General features: G+C 36.6%; 1 protein-coding gene across 2 annotated transcripts; it reads right to left on the reverse strand.

Annotated features, from left to right (window-relative positions):
• Positions 1-85: 85 nt before the first annotated feature.
• Positions 86-24,987, reverse strand: LOC109033448 (rho GTPase-activating protein 44). 2 transcript variants are annotated; one of them, XM_072299304.1, is made up of 16 exons: positions 24,726-24,987; positions 22,687-22,787; positions 21,825-21,975; positions 20,927-21,000; positions 20,198-20,386; positions 19,608-19,722; positions 18,722-18,872; positions 17,861-18,010; positions 16,649-16,826; positions 15,675-15,887; positions 14,383-14,652; positions 12,766-13,019; positions 11,845-12,272; positions 10,521-10,806; positions 9,791-9,955; positions 86-9,307 (listed from the first exon to the last, which is right to left on the reverse strand). In XM_072299304.1, the coding sequence occupies exons 2-15, from the start codon at positions 22,737-22,739 to the stop codon at positions 9,834-9,836; spliced, it is 2,634 nt and encodes an 877-aa protein (XP_072155405.1). In that variant the 5' UTR covers positions 22,740-22,787; positions 24,726-24,987; the 3' UTR covers positions 86-9,307; positions 9,791-9,833. The 2 variants fall into 2 exon arrangements, with proteins under 2 accessions (XP_072155405.1, XP_018901617.1); XM_019046072.2 differs by having other exon boundaries at positions 86-3,406; positions 24,726-24,986.
• Positions 24,988-25,563: the final 576 nt, after the last annotated feature.

A 25,563-nucleotide genomic window follows, 5' to 3' on the forward strand; every position in this document is an offset into this window, starting at 1 on the left:
TCGTCTTAGAATGGCAAATTATGTTTCACGACAAGAAAGAAGATTCAGTGGATTTTTGAGTGACAGACAGAGAAGAGCAATAAGGTTTAAAAAACAATTAAATGCCTATATTTCATAAAAAAGTTCAAGGTTTTTAACAACAGGGTGATTTCTGAAATTAAAATAAAAATAATGTTCTGATTACTTCCTAATAAAAACAATGCTTTTTAGTACCTTACAAATAAAAGAATGATGCCGAACAATAGATACATTGCAATATGTGTTAGAAGGTCCTACTACTCAAATTCTGAGCCATACATAGCGAGCCATATTTAAGACTTAAAGGCTTGAGAAAATTCCAGTCGAAGAGCAAATATCAGACAATGAACTGTCGTAACTTTTAACCTTTGCATTCAGTTCATATTCCTGAATACATCGAGCTACAGCTAAATTAATTCAGATGAAACTGGGTTATCTTTAAAGACTTAAAAAGTCTTAAAATCAAATTTGAACAAGTGCTAATCTTAGCTACTTCATACTTTGAGCAGTTTAACCAACGCCTTCAGAAAAATATATGTCTCCACTATTAATATCCTTGTCAATTTGGTTCCTAGAAGTGCATTATGAAAGAGCAAAAAATTATATTGATAGATCTCGATACAAGTACACCCATGATTGAAGGATTTACAAGGGCAAGGTGGTTATATTATAAGAGAGGCAATTTTTTCAACAGATTTTGAACAATTCTGAAAATTAACCTTAACATTATTAATTGCCTGGAAATTTCCTACACAAGCGATATTTCAGAAAAAAGGAAGGAGAAACTCAATCATCTAATCATTAACATACACAAAATTGAGAAGTGGACAGCACCGAGAAAAATTTTTAAAAACGCACATTTTTACGTTTAAATAGCATTGCATCCTTTGAATCATTTCAGTTTCATTTCCATGGCAAAATTTAAAAAAGTAATAGTTTTGAATGATCACAAAAATAATTTATGGTAATAATAAAAATTGGAAATGTATACATAAGTAGTCCACTGCATAAAGTTGACAGGGTTGTATGCATCATATGCTAATATAAGTTATAAAAAAAAAAAAAAATTTTTGATTGGATTGATTTCTTGCTGAGAGGTATTAGGCGGCAGTCTAGTGTTGTTTAATTTTAATACACTGAGTGAGAAGGGGGGTCTGGTGATGCGATCAAATTGATCACACGTAAGACAAGGGGGTCATGGCTCAGTTTTTTGTTATGATTCAAATTAAAGAGAAGAATTGTGAGAAAGAAAAATATTTTTAGGCCATGTATTGCTGAAAAACCAATGAAAAAGGGGAACTTTACTAGGCACTGTGTGATTCAAAGTGAGGAAATCCATGTTTGAATTAAAACGGAGATAAGTAATACGCCAAAAATTTAGAGCAAGTGCATTACTTGACATTTCAAAAAGTATTCTCCATAAATCTATGTGCACTAACAAATACATGATTGATATCTTCTATGTATCCATGTTAACTTCAAAATGCCTGATACCTAGTTAAATTTGCTTCGGTTTTTGGGGCCCTGTTCGAGAATTTATATAATTTTAAAAATAATATGAGAAAGGGATACAGAGAGACAGACAGAAATAATTGCTACAATATTTGAGAATATTTGTCATCTAAGCAATATGTAAATTAAATAAAATATTGCAAGGAAGGGCCAGATTACCCAACATGCAGTTTGCCTTTTGGTATGAAATCAATGCAATCATAAAATAAATGACAACCTGTCTTGACAAATTTGATACAGATGTTACAAAAAAATAAAATTTGACATAAATTCAATGAGGAGTGTTTAGATTACTCAAATGCATTAACTCTAACTTTTTAAGGTTCGAAAAAAGAGCTTGGGGAAACCTGATGGAATTTTAAGGTGATTTTCGATTACGTACATGAGGCAATAAAAAAGATAAGATGCAGATTCAAAAATGCTCTTCTGCTAAGTTATAGCACTGTCGGATTTTACTCAAATTAAGCAAACAATGTAAAGATATATGAATCACGATTGAGATAATTCTGTTCACTACGTTGGGTACTTAAGTAGATGTAGTAACACAGACCAAAAAAATAACAAGAGAAATAATAATTATTAGGGGGATTGAATATTATGCTATGCTATAAGGCGTCCAATCGGGCAGATTTGCACAATACAGGTTTGAACAAGAAAATGAAGTTAAAAAATTCTGCAATGTACATTACCACAAAATAATTTCTTACAAAAAGTTATCGTTCCGGTGCAAAATTTTCAGAAGGTGCTTGGAAGGAACTATTTCTCGAATGTTTAACTTTGGAAGCAATGTCAAAGAAAACTGAGCACACACATTTCATAAAATTGTACTATTCATCCCTGAACTTAAAGGTAGACAAACTTCGTCAATTTCTCTATTTCAATTCGAACAAGGTGAAAAATCCTTCACTCAAGTTATTCAGCAAAGAATCAAGTATGAACCTAAGTAGTTTTGTAAATCATTTAATGATATTTTGGGAAAAAGAGCAGGGGCCGAGGAATTTTTTACACATTTTTGTAGATTCACTCATTAAGTATAACAAAAAATATTAAAAGGCAACGGTTTCCATGATAAATTAATAACAGTTAGAAAAAAAATTGCTTCACAAGTTTCTTAAACCCAGAAACACTAGTCTACAAAATTAATGCACGGTCAAATTCACATAACTACAATCTAACGACAAACTTTCTTGGTAATATGTGGGATTTTGCGAAATAAATATTCTCTGTCAACAAAAATAAAAGAATAGACAGATCGACTCAATTTCATTTCAGACGAAACATTCCTGCTTAAATGCAATAGAAAAGGTACAAATCTAATTTTGCAATCCTACTTCTATTCTAGAAGTGAACAAAACAAATAGAAAGAAAGGACAGAGGAAAAAAGTGTGGATAAAAAACTAACAATTGACACTACAAAACTACAACACCTGTCATGCAAGAGACCATGAACAGTTGGATAAAGATGAAAGTTATTACTGCTCCTATTAGAACTCATTAGCTACCTGGTACTAGCTGTTCACTGCCTCTCCCATGAAAAAAGTTTTACTCCTTTCCTATTATTGCATTCCGACCCTTAAAATTAAAATACTTTTGCACTCACAACTCATCAATATAGACAATAATATCAAAAAACGAAATTTATCAGCCTCCAATTTCCGGTGTTTTTAAAAGCTGGGAATTTGCTTTATACTTCAACTAATCTGAAATTGAGTCTACAAGAGAAAAAAAAAACAAAGAGGATAGAATCTTGGGTAATATAGCGGGGAAAAAATGATTGATGTGCCTCAGAAGAAATTCAATAAGTATCTTGCAGATGCCAGTGAGGCTAGGATGAGACAATTAGTTAAACACTTCCGGACCAAATAAGCATAAGATCCTGAGGAGAAAAATAAATGAAAAGATTACAAAAACTCTGAGTGATACGTTTTTTTGGATGGTATATCTGCAAATTATCTTTATGACAGTTAAATTTCACCTTTAAAAACTTTTTCAGGCTTTACTTAACTAGATTTCGAACACTTCTGTTCGAAGTGCTACCATGACAAACCGAAAGAGAAAGCGTGATGAGTGTTTTGTTCCATTCTATTTTTACTCAAAATAAAGGAGAAGTTAATTTAAATGAAATTTGCATACATCAATTGATTACCCATTGATTTGATGATTTTACCTCAGGCCTTGTCCACAAAAGCGCGGTGCGCAGAACTTTTTCGACGATCTGATCAGTTCCCCAAAATTTGTTCCATGAAACAAGGAATCCTGTACACATGATTTTGTCGGAACCGGAACCACGACTTCGTGCATTTGAAGACAGGAATTTGAAAGATAATGCAAGTAAGTAATTTTCAGTAAAACTACTTACAACTTCAATAAAACTATAAAATTATGACGACAAACAAATGTGTTCAAAATGTGAAGAATGTGCACTGTAAACACTGATTCGTTCTTTGTCGCTCTTTAAGCATCGGTATTCAACCTTATTTGTGCTACCAAGAGGCCTTAATGGTCTAATATTACTTGCCGCCAATAGTTATTGGTGGGAAGTTTCCTTTTGGAAATATTTCGGGCCCCTTCTTAATCAGTTCTTCACAAAAAGTATGGAGGAAGTGCTGTGAGCCAACCTTTGGTCCAAACTCTGTCTCCAACGATGACGACCCCTTTATGTAATTACCCTGGACAAGATCTTTAATCTCAAATGCCACAGCAAACGATCCCAGCCCTTCACCCCAGACCAGCGATTAATCCCTCTAATCACTCGCAAGGTGTTGTCTTATCTAGATCTATATAAAGCATGGACCCTTTTGATGATATAAATTGTTGACTTGCTTTCCTATTTATGAATCTGTAAAATCATTGCGATCACTTGTTCTGATAGCCGCCGCAGCGGCGGACCGCTCCTTCAAATGAACGTGAATGCGACTTGAACCTATCTTTACTGAAAATTTTTACTTCCTCGATCCGACAACAGGGTTCTCACAAATCTTAGGTATCAGTTCGACATGTGCTCGGAATTGTATGTTACAACACACGTTTTATTTACCTAAAAGCTGTCAAAGACGTTACCAGCCCGACCATTGCTGCATTTTTTATAGAAACATTTTCACTTTTCGGATGCCCATCAGAAATTGTCATGGACAATGGTCCTGGTTTTGCGTCAACCTACGTTTTGGACACTCTTCAGCAACTCGGGGTTAAAAAATCACCATCCCTCCCCTATGAAGCACGGATGAACGGCGCCATTGAAAGAATCTGGTCCACCGTTGGAAATATTATACGATGCTACGCCAGCGCAAATCAATCTGATTGGCCGCAAATCCTCCCTGGAGTCATAGCAAGTATTAATTCGTCTATCCACAAATCTACGGGCGAAAGCCCTTACTTTTTGGTGACAGGCCAAGAATTCCAATTGCCATTGGATGCAGCTCTACGCCCTCGCTGCGAAGATGTCACCGTTCTTGATAGACTGAAGAGGTTAGATGAAATTCGCCAAGAAGTTTTAGACAAATACCCGTCAATTCAACAGCAACAGTGCCAGGCCCATAACAGGCATGAAATTCGGTCGCCCTTTTCCGTTGGCGACGAAATTTTACTTCACATACCATCCAGGGACAAGCAGACTTCAGAGAAACTCCGCATCAAATTTCAGGGACTGTTTCGGATTGTGGAGGCGTTATCACACGATCTTTTCCGCATAAAGACTAACAAACGTGGAAAGGAAAAATACCGAATTGTCCCAGCCGACCGCCTTAAAAAATGGATACCACGAAAGTCATAATTATTCGAAAAATTTTAAGACGCATACCAACAAACAAACAAGAATTATCTACCTTCCCAAAATTGCAATTTTCACAGATTGCAAGGCTGGTGCATCCTCTTCTTGTATTGTACGCCCCAAATTGAATATCACTGCAATTTCCGAGAGCTCATCTCTCGACCGCAAACCAAATCAGTTTGCGCTAACCATCGCTCAAATAATCAAGTGTTTTGTTGCATCAAACCCCCCTTACCATGCGTGCGATATCCTTACAACAGTACCGTTCTCGGCACCCTGATTGCGAACAAAAAGTAGCAGAATACTCCAAACAACTCAAGTTGAAGGAGATCGCCTCTCAAAGTGACATCACCCATGTTGAAACTTCCCTGCCGGTCCTACCCCTTTTTGAGAAATCGCCAAAGAGACTCAAAACAGCCCGTGCCGTGCGTGAATCAGACAACGCCATAAGCCACCCAGGGTGGTCCCAATTTACATCCGAGGATGACCCCCCAGGCCTACAGCGAACCTGTGGAAAACAGGGAAAAGAAGCAAAAAGAAGACAAAATCGCCTCCGTCGTAAGAAGAAACAGCAATTCAAGGCGCTCGTGAAAAGATCTACGAAAGAAGGAGTGGGAATTTTGTAGACATGTGCCGATTTTTTTTAAAACAAGCCGAAAAAGCATACTCATCATCAGCTCTCCTTCCTACTTTCTTCCTCATTGTTCATCGCACGTCCGTGTTTTGAAAAGCGTTCACATCTTCAAAATTCACCCAGACCGGCCACATCATTTACTCCTCCTGCAAATTTCACTTCACATTACTTTTCCTACGAATTATTTTTCAGCGTGTCCAACAACGACTTCGCATGGTTCGAGGTTGGCGGGAAGCGCTGGAGAGAGGCGCAGCAAAACAAGAACATTATTGTTAACACCAACAACATAATGACTGGCCACGACGCTGCACAGTGGACCATCATTGGAGTCTACTTGGCAATCTTCCTCCTGGTAGGCTTTTTAATTATCCTAAAAAAAATCAAAATCTGGTGTCAAAGAGAGGCCGAAAATCCACATTAGCCTCATTGACTGATGAAGATTCTGATGGCTTAAAGCACACACATTTCGGCTTAAGACGGAAACAAAAGACAAGTGACTTTGATTCTGATTATCCCTCTGGCCTGTCTAATGAAGAGAGAACACGTTCTAACAATGAGCAGTCTTCTTCTTCAGTACCGAGAAACAAACGTTCATGTACTAGAGACAGAGAACAAATTTTAGACCTGGATTTGGCAGCTACTCTAGACGGCACAGACACAAGTAACAGGAAGGCCACATTCATTCTAGCTCGAACTGCAAAAAGTCTTGGCCAGGGTATCAGCACATTTTGTATTAATGAAAATTCTATTAGAAACCAAGAGGCCACACTTTGAGAAGAATCCGCGGAGAATATTCAAGACAACTATTCTTTGGATGTCCCTCTGCTACTTCATTGGGATGGCAAGCTTTTACTCGACATCCTAGAAGAAAAAAAGTAGACAGACTGCCACTTTTAGTTTCTGGACTCAACATAGACGAGTTGCTGAGTGTGCAGGCATTAGCCTGCAGGACTGGCCACCCTCAAGTAGATTCAATCTGTTTAACTGTTAAAGAATGGAAAAGTCGTCAAAAAGTGGCTGGACTTTGCTGTGATACAATAGCGAAAAATACTGGGCACAAACAATGAACTTGCATATACTTAGAAAAGTATATGGGCAAGTCTTTCCTGCATTTTGATTGCATTGATGAAAGAGTCTCTCGACAAACCAAAAATTGCATGATAACAGCACTTAGAGAGGAACATTCAAATGAAAAGCCGCCTGAAAGAAAGAATTTAGATGCTCTAACTTCTAAAGAAAGAACGCAATCAAAGTTGGAAGATTTTGTAACAGCTAATTCGGTGTACTATTTTGAAGTATAGGAAATTTCCGAAGATTTTTTATCAAAAAACCTCAGCAAGTAAAAAAGTTTTTCCTGTCCATTTAATTTTCCCAAAGTAGTGAGAATGAGATCTGTTTAAGCCAAGAAAAGTATGTTAACTCATTGCATGATGAGTTCTCAATGCAGAATTGTAAAGGGGTGACGCGCCAGTTTCCAACTATCCTGCAATTAGAAGAAAAGGGAGTAGAGGAACCCATTGACCGACAGCTTTATCAGAAGTTAATCGGCCAACTTTGTTACGTAAGCACTTGTACCCGTCCTGACATGGCCTATGCTATTGATAAATTAAGTCTATGTCGTGTAAAACCAACCACTGAGAACTGGAAAGGGGTTATAAGTGTTATGAAGTATTTGAAGAGGACGAATCAATATACATTATGACTCTGCCGTTTTGAATCAGATAATAGGATCCAGAAGCATTTGTCTACGACTGTCATTGCCCGCCAGAAACAGTCAACACTAGACTCTTTCATTCGAAGAATGTAATTTTACAAAAGTAGACTCTGCCGTTTTGGATCAGATAACATTACTGTGCTATACATGAAAAGTAATATTGGGGATTTGTTTCGTTTGTAATACCTAATCTTGTTTCATATTTTTCTCCCCGCCAATTTCCCATTCCTACCTCGTGGTTATTAGGAAACTGGAGAAATCAAATATTTTAAAACAGTACAACGCAGCGCAATAATTTTTTTTTGTTTTGTTTTTGTTTTTGTGTGATTAATAACGAAGTTATTTTTTTACGTCAGTATTGAGGCATATCGTTATTTAAAATGTAAAATAGGTCATCCTTTGCCTCATATCAGAACATTGCGTCGGAGGGCACAAAAAGTAACTGTGCAAGACGGAGTGATTGATATTGTGTTAGAGCTTATGAGACATAAAGGTAAATCAATGAGCACTTGTGAGAAACTGACAATCCTAGCCTATGGAGAAATGAGTCTTGACTCTCTAAACTGCTATTGTAGACAAACGGACACCGTCTATGGGGATGTCGAAAAATTCCAAGTTCTCATGGCCCGTGGCTTAATGAGCTCCTGGAAACAGCCAGTTGCCTTTTTTTACAATACGGACATAACTAAAGCCATCCTAGATGATGTTCTAAAGCGTCTTCATGATATTGATTATGATGTAGTAGGTATTAACAGTGATCTCGGAGGTGAGAACAAGTCATTCCAAAAGGAACTTGGACTTTCCAGTGAGTTCACATCTTTTCAACATCCGTTTGACAAATCTAAGAAGGTTTTTTGCTTTGCTGACGTACCTCATATGATTAAACTGTTTAGAAATCATTTCTTGGATCAAGGTCAAAAGTTCGAAGACACTGAAATAAGAAAAGACGTTATAGAGAAAAAGTGAAGAAGTTGTAGTATTTAAGTTTTTTTTCTCTTTAAGTTTATCCGGAGAAGATGCCCCGCTTTGTCAGTCCCCTAAATTTTTCAAAATTGAGGTGTGTGGGAAAGGAGTTTTTTGTGAGTGCTGAGAGAGAATTCTTTCCTATCCCCAAGCGTTAAGAATTTAATTCTATTTCTGTTTTCACCTTCTGAAATGTTGTATTCCCTTCGATATGATCCATATATTGTAGCTTCTGTTTCTATTCTTTGTCAATTTGTTTTTAAAAATTTGTTATTTCTATAATAGATACTGGCATATTGTAAAATTGTATTGTTTCTGTAGAGGAAACAGTGATGTCATATTTTTCTGTGTAATTATACTTCTGTGAGAAGAAAGTTGTTTAAAGTTTCTTGCCGAAAAATTTTGTCAATATTGTAAAAATTCTCCAACTGAGGAGCGGTGTTGAGAGTATTAACTCTATTACTTGCGGATAATTTGTCCATTTGCGGGATATTCCTTTTTTCTCCTTTTTTCTCCTTTTTCCCCCTGTTTTGTTTCCTGTCTCCGACAGCTAGAATTTTAGTGTCTTTCGTCTGTTCGGTTTGTAAGTTCCCACGTTCTTGTGTCGTGCTATGTAAAAGTATTTTAATAAAACTTATCGGGGCCGGTGGAACTCATCCTCACCATTAAGTACGACTCTTTATTCTTTCCTGGTTTCCTATTCCAACAAAAAGAAGTATGTAAAAACAAACTAACAATCAAATACATGACAAGACAAAAATGAAAGTTTGGAGTCCTAGAGAAGTTACAAGTTCAGCGGAATAAGTTATAGCTGAGTTATAACTTGTTCCAAGAGCAAGTTTGCCAGTTCCGAGCATCTCGCTTATGTGGACAAGGCCTAACTCTTTAATCTACACCGTAGGCTATCATCAAATTATCATTTTCAATCCAGTAGTAATGAATGTATGCAGTTGGTGACTAAGTAGTAAATACTGAACTTTTTGAAGACTGGACTTTGTTGGATTTAATTTTAATTTTAGTAATTCATCACTCAACAGGAAACAAGTCGTGTCATTAATCAGTTCTCATCATCTGGCAATTCATTTTTTCAAGAAAATTTCACGTAAGATGTTGGTATATTCTTTTTCCTTGGGTCCAAAAATCCTCATCATAACATCCACACTTAGACTGATTTACTTACTGAGGATTAAGCAAGCTTCCGGAGGGGCTCAACCAGTGCCTGGTCATAAATCAGTGCTTTCAGACAGAGAGCCCTCTCTTTTCACACTGGACGATGGGGGCGGAGGAGGAGGTGGAGTAGGCCTAGTAAATCGCGTCATAGGAGTTTTACCGGCTGGAGCTGGAACTGAAATCAGGGAAATAAAGTTTTGTTATGAGAGTTGTTCGGCAGTGAAGATAGACGGCGCGAGGATCACACTTTTGTGTCATGCCTCGGATCATATTCATGACGGTGTTTTCATGGCGTCTTGGATTTTGCAGGATGCTAAGTTGAGTTCACTGATGAGTGTGGTCTACTGATGAGGTCTAAAAAGACCCAAATCGGTATAGATCTCTCAGCGTGACCTCAACTTGAAATTCTAATGCAAACTGCCTGAGCCAAACAGAGTCACAGTGCCCCCTGAGTTTTGTACTGGTGCTCATTAGAGTTAGAAAATATATTAAAAAAAATAATAAAAAAATTATTTTTGACTCTAATTATAATTTTTGGAACTCCTTGGCTTTGTTTTCCCCGCAAAATGGAGTGGACCCAGCACCATTTCTCCACTTTGTTACAAACGGTTTGGGCCACTTCTTAGTGTTTTTTTTGCTCATAACGATAAGGAGGGTTTAGTATAAAAGGCAATCAGAATACTAATAATCATATTAGAAAATTATAGGGGTTACAGACGTTAAAATTTTAGATGGCATACCTGCATCAATGGAGCTTCCATCTGAGTGAGCTCGACTCAAGGCAGGTGCACTTTTATCCGTCAGTAAATCTGGTTTGGGAGGCTTGTCTGGTTTATCGATGTCTTTCCTGTCGGCTATGGACATTGATGCTGGTCTTGGCCTATTCCCGATTAAAGTAACATTCTCATAATTGCTTATTTTCTTAGACGCTGAACTCTCCACCTCATTCTTTCCTGTCGAGTCCTGAACAGTTGCTGTGAGAGGTTTGTCTGTTTGGTAGAGGTGAGTTCGTTCAAGGAGGCAAACCTGACAAACAAAAAAGGAAGATGAGAAAAAGGAGATTTCCAATAAACATGTTTCCAGGAGTCTTGAATAATGACAAATTGGTCACTTTTAGTCTTACGGTTTTGTAACCGTTTTGTCTGACCAGCAAATGACTTAATTTAAAGATATCGTTATCACTTCCATTAAGAAATGGAAAATGAAAAGTGCAAAAAAGCAGGCACTCTCGTTTTTGAGTGCTTTTCAGAAAGGCATTAAAAAAATTGGGCAACAGGTCCAATTATGGTGAAGAAAATATTGATCTATATGGGTTTTTGATGAGTTCCATCTTAAAAGTTTGAAAAAGTTATAAAAGATAAATCCATGTCATCCATGGAAAAAGGGATCTTCAAGAATGGAAACTAAGTTTTTAAGAAAGCGATTTCTATCATCATCTTCTCCTTCTGTGATCGACTGGCGCATAGCCTTGTATGTGAGGACATCTAAAGCCGAGCATATATAATCACCAATAAATATAAAAGACTCCCCAAATCAATAAAACAAAGGCAGCAATAGAATGTTCAATCATATCCAAGAGAGGAAAGCTAGCTTTGAGCCTATCTCTTAGGCAGTCATCCAGGTAATCTTTTCCCTAGATTTCTATATTATGGTGTCAAAGATCGATATTTGAGTTATTTGCAGAAAGTGCTCTTTAATATAACATAAAATAAGTTATAAGCCGTTTACTCTTTTCTGAACCAATCGAGGGCCTAAAGTTACACACTGCCATCTAAATGCTTTAAGCCTTAAGAATTGCACTTGAAAGCTTCAGGCAGCTTCAGACTGTGGAGACTGTTTCCCAAGTAACAATTGTTATGTCGCAACAATCTTTGGTCTGCCAACTTCAAACCATCTTAATTGAACTATAATCTTCAGTTTCTAAGAGTTTTTTTGTCAAATATTTATGAAACACTCTGGCGTTAAATACAGCCCAATAATCGATTTTGTTTTTTAAGAATGTGGAAAAATGAAAACTCAGAGGATGAACATCATTTACAATAATTAGCCATTTTAAAAACTAACCTCTCCTTCAGAGCCATCTCCAGGCCTTATGATCCTAAAAGAAGAACTCAGTGGCCGCTGCAACGCAGCTGGTCGTTCCGGAATGGCGGGTTTTGTTGCTCCTTCTCCAGTTTCCAGCGATGTTCTTGGGGCAGGTGTTGGTCGCGACAGTCGCTTCCGTTCAAATGTTCCGTAGATGAGTTCTGTGGAGCTTTTGGGCCCCTCAGCATTGGGTCCACTTGATTTTCTGATACTTTGACTCCGGGAGACCAAATTTGAGTCTGCCTTACTCTCATTGTTGTTATTACTGCTTGTACTATTCATTTCATGGTTTTTGCGACTAAATGCAGACAGATCCAGAGATCTAGTCATTACATCACTATTATCACTATCAACTAGAATATCACATTTTGCCTTTTCACTCTGTTTGTTATCGCTTACAGATTTTTCTGGAAAAAGAGAAGAAAAAGGGAGGTTTAAATGAAACACTACACAACAATATTGTTGAATTGCTAGATACTTTTTCGTAATACAGTATTGAGGAATAAATCTGTTTATGACACCATTTGTTCTAACAAGCATTGCGAAAAAAAAGGAGATGATAGCATTTTATATTTAAGATCTATCTTAAAATAACCTGAAGCAAATCTGCCAGAAAGGCGTCAATATCAAGGCTTGTGTCAGAAACATCATATCTATCATCGATTTTCCAATACAAATAGGTGCTTCTAAAATACATACATTCGTTCAGTTACTTTCAACTGACCTTCGTTTTTTTTAAGCTCCCTTTTACTGTTTATATTACCTAAAAAGATTATTCAACATGGTACAAAATAATCAAATGATTCACAGAAATATATTTCTTCAAAATTTCTTAGATGCAAGCGACTTTTGACTCTACATTGTGCCAGTCAAGAACTGCTCATGTCCAAATGAACTAACCTTGTTCTATTTTCTCCATGCTCTTCTTTGGTGAATCAGACTCGCCTGGGTCCGGAATGGCTCTGGTTTGAAAGCGCTCAAAACCAATCGGAGGTGAAAGGGTTGACTGCGAGAGCGACTCAACTTTAGAGCTAGACGATTGGCTTTGGTTAACAATTGGTTGGGATTCTTTGGCTTGCATATTTGGTGGAACTGGTGCCACAGGCTTCATTTTACGATTTCTCATGGCTGGGCGTGGGCTCCCTAGTGGTGGACTAAAATTTGAAAATAAAAAAATTTTAAAAATAATGCTAATGTCATATTAATTCATATTAACCTATAACAATTGGTCAGTTGTGCTGGTCACAGAATCGTGTTTTAATACTTGATTCTTGTAGATTAGCTGAAAATTATAAGATCCGTCCAAACAGCAACTTTCTACGTTCAATATTAATCGAGATATTGCTCTTTGGAAAGTCAGGTTTTTGACGTCATCCACCGAACGAATTTCCTTCAGGATTTTAGCAGAGTTCCATTTTTTTTTTTTTTTTTTTTTTGAAAATTCATTTACTTTGACAGTATTAAAAGTATACAAAAATAAATAGAAGAAGTAGTAAAAAATGAATAAGTAAATACAAGCTTTGGAATAGCATAATTATCAAAGAAAACAACCGATTTGTCATTTATGTCTAACTTCATTTTTGACTGTCACTCACCTCCTTTAGATTAGAGCAATTCGATTCGGAATTTTTAAATTTGATGACAATTTGATTGCGATTAAGGATATTTATCAGGATTACATTCACGATTAATATTGAAAATCGGGAGAAAGTAAACGATGATCAAATTTTTGTCATCTTCATTTTCTTTAGCTTTTGTGAACAAGGGTAAATAAAGTAAATCTGCTTCAAATGGGCCTGTTGCATGCAAGAGATACAGCCGCGCGAATAGACTTTTTAGAGGTAAAATGACACGAAAATTACGATGGTCACATTAAAAAAGTCTGAAATACACTCCTTACTGCGCAATTTGCGATGTTAGGAACGCGCTTTTTCAAATTTCCCGCGTCTGGGGGCAGTTTTCTAATCACCGGAAACGAGCAAACGGCGGGCTCAGTGATTTCCGGAAGATGCCGAGTCATTGTTGTTGTTGTTATTTTTTCCTTCAGTTTGTTTACAAACCCAACGTGATCTCTTAGAGTGGTCCATATACGGTTTATGCGGTAACCAAATCGATCAACTTTTAAATATCCATCGCAATCCTTCTACGTTTCATTTCACGAAATCACGAGCTCCGATTTTTAGGTTATGTTGTCAGTTTTAGTTGACCGGAAATAGCCGCAAGTTGTCGTTAATTGTTTCCGTTAGAAAACTGCCCCCAGACGCGGGAAATTTGAAAGAACGCGTTCCTAACAACGCAAATTGCGCAGTAAGGAGTGAATTTCAGACTTTTTTAATGTGACCATCGTAATTTTCGTGTCATTTAACCTCTTAAAAGTCTATTCGCACGGCTGCATCTCTTGCATGCAACAGGCCCATTGCCAAATTAAAAAGTAAACCTGTGCATGAGTCGGAAAAACAGAGCTTAAGAGAATGGATCAACTTACAAAACATAAGCTAGTTTTATAAATGACAGTACCTGTTGGGGTCATTAAGGCTATCAATAGATCGAGACCTCTTGATGTCACCGGCTCCTGCGCTTGGATTGGAGGACACTGAATCTGAAGTGATTATAATCTGAGTATCACCACTATTAGATCGCACATGACCGTTGACAAGCGTGCGCGGGGGTATGAGACCTGCATCCAGAGTCACATAGAACTCCTCTTCGCCAGGGAAGAACCAGTCTGCATAGTTTATTAAACAATCAACCATGATGCTGTGCAAGCTCGCGACATTCATGTTCAGTCTGAAAAAATTATAATGATGAGGTGATATACTTCACACTCAAGCATCAATGTTCAAGGTGAGTTGCAGTATAAAACTGGATATATTTAAACAAGAAAAGTTTGTCTGCATTGGAAGTTAAGAGAAAAAAACATAAGTGCAATACTTGGTCTAGGCTCATGATATGTGACATAACATTGAATTAGATAAGGATTCACACCAGAAAACAAAAAGCATTTGCAAAAAGGACTCAAGACTTGATTAGAAGTGTGTGGCGGTCAAGCGCTATTCACTTCCCTGCAGATATCGCGAAGGTCCAGAGAAATCCTCCAAGTAGAATCTCTCCCCCAGGCAAATTCAAGTCTTTCTAATGATCACTTTTCCTTTTATAGCAGCACTTGTGCATCAAATTTCAAGTCACCTTTCAAAATTAAATCTTAAAATATAGTAAATCACTTAAAAAAAGGTTCTTTCTTCAGTCTTTAAAAGTAGTTGAGCGCCACTTGCGTGGATGCTTCTAATTAAGCTAAATCAATCGTAAAATCAAGATTTCAAAGCTGATCAATTCTTCCTGAAATTTCAGATTTTGCTTTTGTTTCCAGAGGCAACTGAGTGCAAATTCAGCCACCTCCAACGGAACAGATCAATCCAGTGTTCCACCCTGCGAGATGGCATTTTTTAGAATTTTTGCATCTACTAAGCCTGCTTTTTCCTGCTACCTCAGAGAAGGGTGACATCACCATTTTGCTCGACATCACCATTTGCTCCCCCCCCCCCCCTAAATCTGCAAATGAATAGAAAACGTAACACTGATAGTTAGAAACATGTTCCACCTTTTGAAAATTCAAAACTTTCTAATATGAAAATGAATTCTGAGGGCAGAAGTTAAAAGCATAGAAATTTCTGTTCTCATTAAATCAATTTCTCTTTGTTTTGGCCATATGATAGGTTCTTCCGCAGAAATTTCAGGATTCCAATGATCAATGCATCTTTGATTGAGGAAGGGAAGCACACTCGAAGCCCAAAAATAAAAGGCACACTTACCCTATGTTGGTTCCGTCCGAGTCAGGGGACCAAATTAAGTTGGGTGCCATCACAATTGCAATATTCTGCGACGTCATTTTATTGGCCTCTTGGTTCTTTGTTAAGGCAGACAAAAACTTGATGATGTACCGCAGATTATCATGATTTGCAGCAGGAAGTTTTTGCACTACAGTCCAGATAGCTTGCAGACGAGCATCGTTGCTACCTTGCATTCTGTAATGTGATGTGAAGTTTAAAATCATTATTAATGTAAATTTTAACACCAAAATAGTTGACATGATTTGAAATTCACCATAAATTTGTCTTGATTGTGAATTCACCATTTACAGCAAGAATTATTTTTAAGAATATCTTTCAATACTAAAAGATTTGAAAATTACTTGCAGATTTGTATGGTCACGGCTATAAACTGAGTGAACTTTTTAAACCTTAAGTTGCAATCTTTTAAATGAGGTTCCAGTCATGCTGTAGGTCCAGACAGAAATTTCCAGAGACGATAAACAAAATTTCATATTAAATTACTGATAGAAATTTCAATCTCCCTCATGCTTGTCACCTAGAATTAGGAGACTTACCAGAATTGGGAGTTAGAGATTCTTGTTTATACAACTTTCCAAAGAGCCATTGCCCAAGATTACCTTTCTTGGTCTCTTCATGAGAATAGTAAAGACTTATGATTTCAAACTGCTAATCACACATTGAAGAATCCAACATTATGTAATAAAGAAAAATATTTTAAAATTTCCACTGTTATTTCAATTTTCATACTAAAGCTGCTCGACAGTACCTACGTCTAGAATGCAGTCATGATTCTCCAAGATTACAAAGAAATATTTATACGAAATTGCCTCCACTCCTCAAATTGAAATCAAGGGTCCTTTTATGCATGGCTTGATTAAATTGGTAAATTATCAGTACACTAATCTGAAAAACAGTCTATTTATACTAGAACTATTAACTATACTAGAACTTACCGAGCTGCATTCATCCATTGATCGTGTAATTTATGCGTTAATAGTGGTTCGGGCAGTTCCCGCAGATATGATTTCAAAACTCCTGCTATCACATGAGGATCACGGTATTCTAACGCTGTTTCTAAGGTCATACAACTTGCGTCAAGACTTAATTTCATTCTACGTACTTTAGAAGCACCTGTAAAAAACCAGCGATTAAAGGTCTGAAATGACTTGCCATCAAATATTCATTGCATAATTTACTCTAAATATCCATTGACATATTGTGACTGTGCAATCACCACAACATGCTTGCGGAATTATAAAGGTCTTGGTGTTTGAATTTTAGACTTTCCAATGTTAACGCTAGGAGTGAGTGAACGATAAATTTTGAAAACGAAGTGAACAGCAAAGCCAAAAGTCAATAATTGATTATTAGGATTACTGTACGAATATTTATTGATAGCACAAAAAAATTCACTAATTTTGGGACAAATGCTAATAATACTGATGCAGCTGCCTACAACCAAAAGGACCTTGCCCAAAAGAAAAATTTTCAATACAGCTGTCAACTTTAGGCTTTAGTATCGATAACTCAATTTTGATCCATTTCGAACAAAGGTCCCTATTTCTGTGGGAAGTCTCAAATGAATTCAACTCATTCCCATTTGTTTTTGCATCTGCAACATAAAATTGCATGACAGCCTTTTTTAAAGGTGGTGGGTCATTTTGTCAGGCAAAATGATTATTTAAATTACAGAAGATTTTGCATTCCCTCTGAATTTGCGATGACGTCTTAATCCAAAGGTTTGCACTATTGAAAGGAGCAAATACGATGGAAACAAGATTTGGATGAGATTGCAAGCTTCCTTTAATGTTGTAGGAGTTATTCAACAGGACACCCAAGTCAAGGTTTTTGGGCGAGGTAAAAACCAAGTTTTCGAGACAATGCTGGGCAAAATTCGTGTGACTACCTTCTCCAAATGTTAGGGGATTGGAATTTCTGAAATAGTATGTAGAGGGAACAAATAAGCTGTGGCACAAACTTCCCTCACAACTTTTGGATACAACACACTCTGAACACTTCTCCAAGAAATAGTTGCTTCTTATTGCAAAATGTTGTCAAATTCATCTCTCTACTTGACATTGATGGATCAGCGAGGGAATAGGCAAGTAATAATAACTGACCATAAAAAATATGAAGCGATTAGGAAAAAGTTTTTAGTGGCTTACCTCCAGCTACTCTGAATAATCCTTCTTCTTCCATTCCTAATTCCAATAAGGCACATACACAAAGTTCAATAGGATAGGCGATTTTCCTTTCAGTTACTCGTAAATGTTCTTCAAGAGCACAGCCAAAAACAGGTTTTATGCAACTACCGGCTGTAACAAAGAATGTAAATGAATAAATTAAACTTGTAATCTTAATCTGAGATTAAAAGTACAGTGTGAAACACAGAGCACGAAAATCTGGCTGCTAGTTTGTGAAAAAAATTATTGGGAGAAAAATATGACGATGGAGCCAAGGAAGGAATGGAGATTGAAAAAACTGACACAAAGCCGGATTTAAGGGAAAAATATTACGGGTGGGTTAACGATGCTAAAAAAATAACAACAATATGGAGCTAGGAACATTGCAGGCAAATTTTCAGCATAGTCAAAAAACAAAAATAGAATAATGGCAGCCTGACCTTGGCGATCAACCATTCTGACAATGAAGATATTGATCAGGAACGCTGACGTCAGGTTGCAACTCCTCTGATGTCAACAGTTTTTTCTTCTTCTTGTCTCCGCCATCAAGCCATGTTTCAAAGTATTGGTATTTAAGCTATGATACCTAATATTATGCACCATGCAAATATTACTGTAATCAGTTGAAATTATTGCACTCAAGGTATTTCTCTTGTAATCTTAGTAGCCACAAAAAAAAATGAAGATTTGAAGTTTAGAGCCTCCAGAATGAAAATAATGGAACACCTGACATTTCACAGAGGTTCTGATTTCCCTGAACTAAGAAAATCAAAACTGATGAGTTAATTAAATTGAATAAAGAGTAGTAGAAATTTGATAAAATATGATATGAATGAAACTCACAGATAGTATTCTCTAATTCAGGTATCATTTCATCCAGTGTTGCTAAGGCCGTTTCATGGTAGTGCTTTTGTATTTTTACAAATTCTAGAATTGTTTTGGCTAGCTCAGCCTCGCGAGCAATCAACTGGAACATTTCTGAGGCTAGTAAATCCTGAAACACAAAGCGAGGATAACAAAACTAAGCATTGAGGCATGTTCACTTTACATTACAGATGAGAAGAACATCTTGCATGCCGCAGGCGTTCGCAATTAAAGTGAATGCTTTATCATATGTAAAATTTTGCGAGAAACACGATGGTGCCACTGCTTTTCTCTCATAGAAACTCTTGAGCTTGAAAAAAGCTCTCAGAACTGAGGCTGTAGTGGAGGGAGTCAAGTTCACCTCTGCATCTGGTCAAAATCTCCATGCTCAGATAAGGAGAGGATGCATTTGCAGGGATGCCACTTTCTGAGGGGAAGACTCCTAGACTACAGTCATTGCAACCCTGCGAGGGGGAGGGGGGCAAAAATTACGATAGGAAGAAAATAACTTTTCTAAGAGGAAAATCGAAGAAAAAATTGAGGAGTAAAACTTGCTTAGTTTCACTGACAAAAAAAAACAAAAAAAAAACAACAAGATCCTTGATCCTGGATTCTGCTTTTTTGTATCCTTGCCTGTCCTCATTCATTCCTAAAATATCAGATGATTGCTTCTTGTTGCAAATGGCAATGCATGACAGAAAGAGAAAAAAGAAGTGAAAAAGAAACAAAGTCAAAACAAATAAAACCATGTATCAGCTTCTTGAAAACAATTACATTCAATCTCACATGGTCATCTGAAACAAAATTGAATACAATTTTCTTTTTTCTTATAATATAAAGAAAATTAAGACAAACAGATACTTACTCTGCACTGTTCCACCTTGAACTCGGCATCTTCTAATTCATCTTTAATTGAATCAGCTTTGTTGGAAGCAGCTGAATTACCACTGCTTGCATGCTGCTTAACTGCAGTTTGATACCTACCAAATGAAGAACAAAGGAGAGTGAAAAATATGTTAAAAATACAATTAAAGAAATAAGTAATGTCTCAACCGCACGTTAAAACAGTTAAAATTTTTGCCAGATGGGCTGCACTTCCTTAAATTATTTTTGAATTCATGATCATATTTTTAAAGAAAAAAAATCCTGTTATAATTTTTATGCCTTAATGTTAGAGAGTTGCAGGGACTGAAAATTTATGCACTTGAGTTTGGTCACTTCTGATGTACATTTATTTCTTCCGGGAATTCCAATCAAGACAAAGAGAAAATTTCCATTTCAACCCACTCTAGAGCTCATTAGTGGCGTAGGTTCTTTGCTTTTAGTACCATTGCAACATGCAAAATTAACTTAACTTTCCTTAAACTATGACATTTAAAATGAAAAACCACAAGAGCTTGAATAATATAAACATTAAAATAATTTGAGAAAACAATTAAAGGTTCAATTGCTCACCTAGTTCTGGCAGAATCCATGTCTAGAATTAATTTGGCCAGGTTTCTTTTATGCTTCATTATGTTGGGATGGTCGTTCTCTAGAATTAGCTGTAAAGGGTTCACAACAGACTGTTCTACTGTTGTTTCATAGTCCACCATTGCGTTTGCTAGAAGGATTTCTAGTTTTCCACATTCTGTTATGATTTGTCTGAAAAATACGAATGAAAAAAGTTTTTCAGATAAGGGGCATTCAGATGGAACATACTACTACAGTAAAACTTGTATATATCGTCCTATACTTATATTCGAAACTCGCTTACGTCAGCAGGCGCCCGAGGTCCCGTATTTTCACCCATCAGAACAATGTAAAAAAAAACCCGGCTATATCAGAACTGCTCATAACGGAACCTGCTTAAATCATGATAAATTTTTGGTTCAAAGCCAATGTAAACAGGATTTTCCCCCAAAATTCTGTACAGAGTTTCAAAACTTACGCTGTTGTATTGTCAGCAATTTTTCAAAAGTATCAAGATAACGGGAATGCCATTTTGTTACCGGTGGCACATGAATCAATTCCTTATTGGTCATGTGCATGATTAATCACAGTGCCTATCAATCATCTATTTACATTAATGACAACAGGTGCATTTGATCTGATTTCCCTCATACTTGGATGTACATCAATTTAATTGAGAAATGTAGAAGGTTGAAATGATTTACACTAGGAAAATGAGAGTAAAAGAATCACCTAAGCAGGCAGTCTTCCTCCAGAGATCCATTCTCCAACATCGACATTCCCAACTGGTACTCGGCACTTTTTTTCTGGTCATAAAAGCAAACAAAATGGATAATAATTATTCAATTTCCAATAAAAAAGACTAGCCATGGCAATTGATTGATTTTAAAACAAATGATTTGAGAGGTATAAGATGAAGATTTATATCTCCTAAATAGAGGGTGAAATATAAGAAGTGAAGACCAAAATACAACAAAACTAGAGGCATGGTAATATTTTTATTGACATTTTCACCTTGAGTTGGTATAAATAGTTGATTGGAAAGTTTCCCTGGTACAAGCAAAGAATTATGTAGTGTTCTAAATTTCTTTCTCTTTGACTTATAAATACTTATATAGTTTATTCGGGTTTTACTGGTGAAATGCCATGCCCCTGAGGTAAGATTTTAAATGATTCATGAAATTTTGTGTTAAATCCACGGTAAATAGTTTTGTACACTGACACTCCTTGGATAAATAACTAAGCAGGATATTTTCAAAAACATAATGAACAGGAAGTGAATCCTTGTTTATGCTTATTTTTCAAAGTTAATTAGTCAAAAAGTAAAAACAGAAGTACGGTCCGAAAAATTTCACGGATTGAAGATCAAAATCCATCCATGAAATTTTGTCAATCCTATTTTTTGTCTATTTATTAACTTTAATTTCATCACATACTTTCCAGACTTAAATCAACTTCCTGTTGATTTCGATTTTATAAAAAACCAAAATAAAACCCATAAATAGTCATATAATAAAATTGTGGTGATACATGGAGCTTTTAATCTTGAATTCATCTTAAAATAGTCCATTTGATCGACTTTCATTTGATAGAACATGGAGATTTTTCCCCTGAAAATAGAGATACTTACAAGCCTTTTTTCTCTGGAGGCTGCATCTTGTCCTTGACTGAGAAACGATGACACTAACTTTTTGGTGGTATTTTGGCAAGCTGCTTTGATGAATTCAACTCGGCGATCAGCTGCTTGCAAATCATCAGACAGGACTTCTGTCTTTCCAGCCCTAAAGTAAAAAGAAGAAAAGGCATTGGCTCAAAAAATATTAAATAGTAAATTTTGCATCACTAAAGCTAGAATTTTAAAACACTCTTCGAGACTCTTTCAATTTAAAAGCTCAAGATTATCTGGTATACATTGAAATCCCTAAACTTACAGCGATTTCAAGGAGATTTTAGACTGAGAGGGTTTCAAGGAAAGTTTCAAAGTTCTGGCATAAATGGGCGATTTTTTAAACAGAGATGCCCTTGAAAATTAAGCAACACTGGCTCTGACTAAGTCACTTATTCAAATTTCCCACAAAAAAGGATTTTAAATAGGCTCATACAGTCCAGGTTTTCTAAAGAATGAGAAAAAAAGTATTAGAGCAGAAGGCAAGAGCGAGAGAAGAAACATTTTTAGTGCCTGGGTTTAATTGGCAACATTTATGTTAGATTTCACAAAGCTCCTTTGAATATGTTTCTACCCCCATAATGCTGCGCAACGACAGCCAAGACACAATCCCCGTTTGTTGTAATTCATGAACAATAAAGCAAAGTAGATTAGTACACAACAGCAGAAGACTGGAGTAAGTACTACTACCGACTGCTATAGTAGCTGTCAATGAATACTTCCCCTATTGGATCAAAAATAATACTGCCAAAAATTAGGAAGGCAAGCCCTTCATAAATAAATAATATTTGAGTTAACAATAAAGCTATTCAAGGGAGAAAATTACCTAGAAAATGTCTGATCAGCAAGCTGCTTGACGCGGAAAAATTGTTTCTTCATTTTCAGAGCGTTAGCTGCACAGTGATAATTTCTTCATCTTACCAACATCTGAAAAAAAATCAAATAATAATGGATTAATTGATCAATATCATGGGTGGCGGTAGCCACCTCCGGACAAAGTCTAATAACTAACTTACGAACATAAAGGATGTGTCCCATTAAGGAGGGTATTTTGGTCCTAACTTTGGTCAAAAATTGAAACAGCTTAGAATAATGTCATGTATGGTCAAATCGACTCTTAATTATCTACCTTCAGAGAATTTGTCCTCATTTGAGGGGTTTTTGAAAGGTTTTTGCCTGATTTACCAGCGCAAAGTAGTGAAGTTTTGCAGTTTTCTCAAATAATTGCTCATTTTCGATCCTAAATTAGATTGTTTATGTATGAGCACAAGCGACTACCACTTTCATATTTGAGTATGTTAATCTTTAGTACACCCATTACAACATATTTAAAGGAGAGAGTGGTGGTCGCTTGTGCTCTTACATAAACAATCTAATTTACGACCGAAAATGAGCAATTATTCAAGAACACTGCAAAACTTCACTACTTTGCTACTACTGGTAAATTGGGCAAAAACCTTTAAAAAACACCTCAAATAAGCAAGTTCTCACAGGGTAGATGATTAATTGTCAATTTGATCATACATGACATTATTCTAAGCTGTTTCAATTTTCGACCAAAGTTAGGGCCAAAATACCCTCCTCAATGGGACACATCCTTTCAAACTTTTTTAATTTCTGTAAAAGTCAGTCACATAAAAAGGCATTGTATGCGTGAGTACAAAGTTTAGTGTTCTTACACTCAGCGGCGAAATTTTGTGATCGTCGCGTAAACATAGATGACATAGGTTAAAAGGCGGAACATGATTGGTCGCCTATGTCTCATCGCTACTTTATTGTGCCTTTGTCAGGTGGAGTGGACAACATAAAGTCGGAAACTTAAGAGCAGCTGTTAGCTGAGTTCCACCGAACATTGGCACGACAAAGCACCGAAAAGACATAGCCAACCAATCACACTCCGCCTTTTAATCTATGTCATCTATGTACACCCAACAAACATAAAATTTTAACAATCAGGCTGCTGATAAATTTAATCTTTCACAGAAAAGCTAACCTTCATGCATGGAGAAAAACACTTCAGGAGAGTGATTTTCGTCTAATGCGTATGTTGTGCGCTAGAGATGCAACCAAATAAATAAACTCTTTACAAGTAGAATTGCAAGAAAATCGCGTCTAGAGAATGTAATGCAAACCATTAACATTGTTAGAGTTTATAGTGCAATGCCTACAAAATTCCTATTAGCAGGCACGAAGACAGTAGCGGTAAGGTTAGGTACTTTCGGACCAATATGTGATGTGCAGACTACATAGAATTTGGGATGCTAACTCTTCTATGATGCAACATCCTAAGCAGTGGGTTGGATTTTGACTGCACTAGTTTGTGGTATCATTTTTTAAATAATGGAAGAGTCTGACATTGAAATTCCACCTGCCAGGCTGTGCCTGCTGTCTGAAATATAATCAGGCAGGAATCATCAGAGGCATGAGGAATGTTACCATTGATTGAAGATACTACTTTGTAATTGATTGTTAAAAAATCTCTAAGCCTTCCGCTTTGATTCATTTCTGAATGATAGGTACCTACCCTAAGTCAAGCCTTAATGGGTCAAATACATACTTTAAAATGCTACCCAAAACCAGACACCTTAGACTAGCTCTGATACATTTAATTGGGTAAATCAGTCAATGATTTGTAAAAGTAATTTGCGAAAGGAAGTAAAACCCTTGGCAAATGACATGTAAATACGTAATGAAGATCAATCACTAGTGGAGCAGTTTGCGATTGATAACCTTCAGATTGATAGTGTACTAGCAACAATGCGAGAAGTATTCAATTATATCTTCATGGAGTATTTAAAGATTTAAGTTTATTTCATACCTCAGAGAACCAAAATTATTGTAAAACAGAGCTATTTAAATACCTACCCAAGAAAAAAATCACAGAAACAATGAATTTTTGAGGTTAGAATTGGAAAAACAATTTTTTGAGCGTAGAATTTTCACATCCTTTCCGACTATGAAGACTCATCGCACAAGAAAAGGCACACAAATTTGCAGTTCACCACTGATGAGCAGTAAAAAAACAACAATTAAAATCACTGGAAAAATAATATCAAAGGAAACTGGACATCACTATCATCTTAGGAAAACAAGAGATAAATGTCGTCCGTGATAAATCGCTGTTGCAAAGTGAGTCATTAATGGCATGATGTAAATATTTCTTATCGCTGATTGCGATTGATTCTTGGAGCAATTAAAAAAAAATGTCATCTAATACTGATTGACCTATTTGGTTGTGAAACTGTGGCATTTGCTTTTCGTAAATTACTTACTTTGATGAATAATAACCCTGGTTCAACCTGGCAACAGGGCTAAACACAATGCAAATGCAAATTCACACGCCCTGCTGAGAGGCTAGATGGCTCATGCTTTCTGGGCAGGGGGGGTAAGGGAGGCGCACGTTTTGATGATGATGATCATGATGATGTCATCAGATTCAGCACGGATGGCAGCCCGTCAGCATAAAAGCTGGGGACTCAGGACTGCTTGGAATTGCGAAGCAACCTGCTTCAAGAGGTACAAGAATGTGGGGGATGCAAAATTTCGAGGGGGACTGTGGGGCTTCATGCAGGGCTGGCATTTTCGCCCCCCCCCCCCCCTTGCCCGCAGAATAAAACTGCCGCGCTAGGAAAAAACGCCGCATGGGCATTCGCATGATGCCAAATATCCTTGATAAAAGCAGAATTAATTTACTGACAAATTT

Source organism: Bemisia tabaci, chromosome 4 (assembly GCF_918797505.1).
Source record: "Bemisia tabaci chromosome 4, PGI_BMITA_v3".
Lineage (NCBI taxonomy): Eukaryota > Metazoa > Arthropoda > Insecta > Hemiptera > Aleyrodidae > Bemisia > Bemisia tabaci.

Excerpts from the sequence above, each read along its gene's own strand:
- LOC109033448 (XM_072299304.1), bottom strand. The coding sequence starts at position 22,739 with ATGAAGAAACAATTTTTCCGCGTCAAGCAGCTTGCTGATCAGACATTT. Across the intron at positions 18,011-18,721 it reads TGAATTAGAGAATACTATCT|CCGGTAGTTGCATAAAACCT; the intron begins GTGAGTTTCATT and ends TCTTTGTTACAG. Across the intron at positions 10,807-11,844 it reads GAGATGGCTCTGAAGGAGAG|GTTTGCCTCCTTGAACGAAC; the intron begins GTTAGTTTTTAA and ends TTTGTTTGTCAG.